This window comes from Apostichopus japonicus, chromosome 22, assembly GCF_037975245.1.
Source record: "Apostichopus japonicus isolate 1M-3 chromosome 22, ASM3797524v1, whole genome shotgun sequence".
Lineage (NCBI taxonomy): Eukaryota > Metazoa > Echinodermata > Holothuroidea > Aspidochirotida > Stichopodidae > Apostichopus > Apostichopus japonicus.
Genome location: NC_092582.1, coordinates 12,500,745 through 12,506,744, shown reverse-complemented (window position 1 = coordinate 12,506,744; position 6,000 = coordinate 12,500,745). Strand labels below are relative to the sequence as shown.

General features: G+C 35.2%; 1 protein-coding gene across 2 annotated transcripts in view; it reads right to left on the bottom strand.

Moving 5' to 3' along the window:
* Positions 1 to 341: 341 nt before the first annotated feature.
* LOC139963519 (N(G),N(G)-dimethylarginine dimethylaminohydrolase 1-like) overlaps positions 342 to 6,000 on the bottom strand; it is an 89,172-nt gene continuing 83,513 nt past the window's right edge. For both annotated transcript variants that reach the window (XM_071964356.1, XM_071964355.1), the window contains exon 5: positions 342 to 5,660. In XM_071964356.1, coding sequence (XP_071820457.1) covers positions 5,541 to 5,660 — 120 coding nt within the window. In that variant the 3' untranslated portion in view covers positions 342 to 5,540. The remainder of the gene's footprint in view (positions 5,661 to 6,000) is intronic.

Sequence of the window (6,000 nt, the reverse complement as noted above, 5' to 3'; positions counted from 1 at the left end):
TCTTGACAGTTATCTCTATCACATAGACCAATGATGATGGTAGTAGGGTTTATGTCTCCTGGCTGTGGAGGGTGTGGTGAGTAGGAAGGGAGGGTTGGTTGGTTGTTCATGACAGTTGTCTCTCTCACATGCCAATACCAATCTCACAGATGATGGTTGTGTTGCATCTCCTTAAAGTAATAAGTCTTACATTTTGTTGTATTTCAGGGTGTAATATGTACCATTGTACAGTTAGTATCTTTGTGTATTCTGTATGAATCTTTATGAACAGATGCTCAGAATTCCTTAAACTTTGAACACAAAAGAACAGTAATAATAATAATAATAAGCACACAGAGAAAAAATGGGTTGACATTACGTCAAAGTTCTTCTATTCTCCAACTTTTTTTGTGTCATAGTAAGCTAAATAACTTTAGGAAATTAATACTTGGGGTTATTAAGTATTTGAAACAAATAAAAAGTAAAACCATTGGAAAGATGTAAATCATGTTAATTTATGAACTACGACATAAAATATTCATGAATGATGATGACACCTTATGACACAAATTGATCGGTGTCACAAAGGGATACAAGATTAGTAATACTGCAGGCAATTCGAGAAGACCACAAATCATATTTTTCATTAAAAATTTTGTCTCCAAAACCAGTTTTTGACAAAATGCTACCAAATGTATCTTTTCTATAGATGTGGGGACTCTAGATAGTTGATTTAAAATATGAACTGAGATATTGTAGGTTCGAAGCTATGAATATTCAACATGAAATCATGAATATTTATCACATTTCAAGATGAGTTTCCTCTGAGGTTTAATTTTTTTTTTTTAGTAACTCTCACTAAACCTATAACTTCAAACTTAAAATGCAGCAAATAAATATCTGTTTGCATGCATTTGTTCTATAATAAGCAATTATGATTTGTGAGAGTTTAAGAAAGTTGTAAGAAAAGGTAAATACGAATACAGACGAGTGAATTTTGTAGACTGCATTGTTTAAAGCAGTTTATATAATTATAACTTTCATAACACTTCTGCCAATAAGCAACAGTTTAATTTTGCGTTGTAGTCAGGATGTTGCTGTTTATTGACAGATATTTAACATGAATACGTAACAGGAAAAAATACCTTACAAAAACAAGATTTTTTGAATGTAAATGGAAACTTTCAAAGAATAAATGAACAGGACTTGCATGTCGTTTGCCTTATGGAAGGACATCAAAGGGAAGACAAATTGTGTGGTTTCCTTTTGACTGTATTTTCTGCTCTCGATGCAAAGCAAATTCAGTCTCAAAGAATGTTTTGAAAATTCAGTTCAGCTTTAATATACTACCACAGAGAAGTTTAAAGGAAGGCAAAACATATGGGTGTTATACATTGGTTTGTGTGTGTGTGAAGGTGTGTGTGAAGGTGGATATATTTGTCAGGAAGGATTGTGACCTCTCATAAAACAGTTATATTAGTTAAATTTCAATTTTAGGCGGGGTGACAAAAAAGAACACCTGGTGGATGTTAAAGTGTCTAAGTTCATTTAACTGTTAACTATAAGCTCAGAAAATATTGTAAAAATAATTGAAATTACATGACAAACTCACTTAACAACTTTAAATTTGTTGAACTTTGAAAAAATTCCAGGTGCCTTTTACCCATGTGAACTCATAATCTTGCATTAATATGGAATTGGGAAATCAGTTGGTGCAAATCGTGTTTCCCACCTGCACTAGAAATAACACTAATGAGCAGACAACCTGCTAGATTGACACTGCCAAAAATGGGACACGTTTTGTGTTTTTTCTATTTTTCGCCGTTTTCCACCGAACGATAGGTTATCACATTCGGCTTCACATTAAACGCCACGATGACCTTTGCAGCATTAAAGGTCTAAATTAAATATTAGCCTGTCACGGCTCTGTTAATCAGTTATATTAAATTATTAAATTTATTATTAGAAAATTCTGGTTGCTTCGCCCCTGATACCAAAATCAAGAGTAATATATTTACTTAAATTCTTAAAGAGTTTGATCGGACAACAGTTTTAAGTTTAGTTTTCAAACTTTACAGAAAGAATACATAATCTTTAAAATGCATGTGTATGAAATTGCTGACAGCTTTACTAGCCAGGATTTTGAAATGTTTTCTGTGACTTTTCAAATCTCTTTTTCAGTATTACTGAATTTCTAAACCTGCTAAATGACTACATTTTTAATCAAAAGATCTTCCCTTGCTCAGCCCTGCTGAGAGTTTGCCCTATAAAACTGCATTTGAACATAAAAAAACAAACTATAGTATCTATTTAAAATAACAGAAATTATTAAAAACTAAAACTGCAAAGTTCTAATGCAAGTAGACATTTGAGTTAATTCATAAAATTAAAAAATAAACAGTTAGTGTACCCTGCCATTCCTAAAAGTTCTACACTGCAAGTGAACGCATAATGAAAGCCAAAAGTACTAAAATCACAAACTGTGCCCCAAAAATGAAGATAACAATGCTATTAAACTGCTTAACTACTTTTTGTTTGTATCCACATCCTGAAAACGCAGAAAATAGTCTAGTTTAAGAGTCAATTAAATCGCATTTCAGAAGATTGTCGCAATGCAGTTGCCTCTTAATTTACAACACAACAAAGTATTAATACCTCAGACGTGATATACTTTTAGCGATGATCGTTTTTTCCCATGTTTGATTAGTAGTTCTGTTTCTCGTAGATTATTAACAAATTCAGAAATTTCAGGGGTGATTAATATTGTCCACTGAAGATGAAATCAGAACCGTTATAGAACATTAAGAACAATATTTCCTGTTGAGACAACAGATCTAAACAAGCACTGGGGAAAACATTCTTTTGACAAAATTAATTGGCAAAGTTTTAGAATTTAAACTCGTTGGGTTGCCCCAGGTAAAAAATACAAGAAAATGGTTGGTGAAGAGCCTAATGCTGTAAACATTTTTAAAATGGTCAATGGTTATACATTCATCAATTTGTCCTAGAAGGCATGAACTTATCTCGTTAGTTTTTTGCCAAGTGAAGGGATGCACCTACTGTATGCATCAGAATACAACTGAATATTACTCTAAAACTTAAAACCTGCAGAGAATTTGGAATTGTTAAGGGCATTTTAATCATCACTTACTTATACTCTCTCTTCTAAATTTTTATTTGGAGAGAAGTTTAAGCAAAATTCATATGGATGCCTTGAAGGATCACATATGAAAGCAAACGTGTGAAGCCTACACTCGCATATAAAAAGTAGACTAGCAACAACAAGAAAACCAGAAACAAACAAAGCAAAGCAACTTTTGGTCAAATATTAAAAATGTCACTGTTCATAAATTATTGCTCTTGAGTCCAACATTTGATCCATTTTGTAGGAGGACGGAGAACAGCAGAGAAATTGGGGGCTGGTCACAGTCATCGCTCACATCCACTTAACCCTCATCCACCTCCCTGCATCCCCCCCCCTCCACCCTCCATAACTAGAATCATCTGTCCCCTCTTCATAACTAGAAACTGAAAAATTACAAAAATATTGAATCATGAAATATGTTTACCACTAAATTCACCTCACAGTCATTGGTAACAAGCATGCCACCCCCACCCTTCCCCCAATGATCCCTTAAGTGGTGAGTTAACAGTTCTTTCGTCACGCAAGAATGTTTAGATCACAATCCTCCTGGAATGGTAGGGAACTATGTACCATATGGACGGTATATCATGCACCATAGACTGCACTACATACCCAGCATGGACGCTACCCATGGATGAACAACACCTCATGAAGATTATACCACCATTATGATAAATACCAGCATCATATAGGGTCAAAACCATCCCAGTAGGATTCTGTTCTATACAGATGGCACAATCCTCTGCTTGAGGACAAGCGCATGATATGTATATATAAGGACAACACCAACCTGAAGGGGATATGACATCCTGCAAGGACAACCCTACAACAGCTCTAAGCGTTTACACAGAGAACACCATCCTTCACAAACAACTGCATGTCTTTCGAACAAGGCCATCCTGTAGGGACAATACAGCCTTGCCTTAGGAAAACACCATCCTGTAGAGAAAATGCAATGTAGTCTAAGGACAACACCATCCCGAATGGATACTTCAGCTTCCTCTAGGGACAACACCAATCTCACATGAGCACTCTCCTTCTGAAACCATAAAGTAACTGAATCCTATAAAGACAACACCATCTTATAGAGACATATACTTCAAGGACAAACCCATCCTCAGCATCCTATATGGACAATGTACTTTTATGACAACACTATCCTGTAGGGACAACTCCGCTACAGACAACACCACCCTGTCATAATAATATCATGTAAGGACAACACCATCCTATAGAGAAACTGTCCTCTTAAGACAGCACCATCCTGTAGGGACAAAATCCTCTATGGACAACACCATCCTGTAGAGAATACATAGCATGTAAGCCTCTGACTGAGTATTCAAAATAGTTTGATATAAAAATCGCATTAATTAATGAGTTTGTAAGAAAAATTTGTGCATTATTTTTCAGCAAGGTCATTGAAGATCATCATTAGTAAAAAGTCCTGTTTTTGAAATTAATTTTAAAAACTGCCATTGTTTTAGTTTTATGATTGCCTCAAATTTATTATCTGATTTTAAACAGGTGTAGAAATGGCTAAAAATCACCTGGATGTAAGAGAAAGTTTCTTTGACTAACACAATAAGAACAGTTTTATGTATTAGGGTTTTGCATTCCATTAAACATGCAGAGGATATGACATTATTATTCAGTAAAAATACAGTAATTGATCTCTTCCAAGACTGACATATTTTCAAAATTTAAGGTGCTATATTACCAATTGTGAAACCACCATGAAACCTTCATTTTAGAAACTGCCTTTTTGCAGTTTCAACCAAGAAACCATATAACAAGAGCTTGCATTTTGGGAAACAAACAAATGTAGCCTTTATTACACTTTTTGCCCCCTCTGTATATATGCTATTAATTTGTTCATTCTTGGTGTAAGAAGTCATCTTTGAATATAGCAATTTTAGCTTATTTGTGGTAGGGGTGTGTATGATAATAAACCACAAACACTGGAGGTTTAGTCCAGTAGGAAAGTGGATGCATAAATAATTAACTTCTTTTTACCTGAACATAGTAGTACATTTTTATTAATCTAGTTTTCAGGTACAATTTGAAGCTGCTACAAGGAAAGTACAGATTGCCACACACTGGCCGTCATCGATGGGATCACTCCCGAAAGAGATTATTTAAGCTAGAAGAAGAAAGGGAATAATCAATTCCTTGCACGCCTATCAAATGGATAACATTATCAACTGGCTGGAAGGAAGGTATTGGGGGGGAGGGGGGAGGGGGAGGGCAGATACACTAGAAAAGGATTATAATGAAGAGATTTCGATAATTAGTGTCGATCATTCTTAGCCCCTAACATTTCTTTTTTTCTGATTCACATTTCTTTGTATACTTTTTTTTCTTTTTTCGAGTGTCATCTTTTAGACTGCTCTGCTGGTCATCACTCCTAAATCTTTTGTCAGACTTTGGGCTTCTTGCATATTAAAAGTGACTTGCATGTCAGCGCACCATCCACCTTGAAGAGTTCGTTGTTGGGTATCGCCACCCGAGGCGTCTTGGGAAACTTTTCTGCGAAGACCTGTAAACAAGCAAACAGAGATGAGCGAATTAAGACTCTTCCATCAGGGTCAGCTGCTTTATGGTAATACGGTACATTGTAAGTTCTCTTACTGCTACCATATAACCATATAGTATTTCCATTTGTCAAAACCTTTCAATAAATTTTGGAAGATGATGCCGCAGTGCCTGGCAACTATCGCAGATGGACTTTTGATAAAAACATTTTTTTCCCTTTCAGAATAACTCTTTTCACAGCTTGCAGGGAACTTACGGTTAATTGTTCAAAGCTAGGTAGCAACCATATAATGACTTATTAACTGCTAAAGATCAACCCCCAAGGCTCATAACTTTCCTGACGT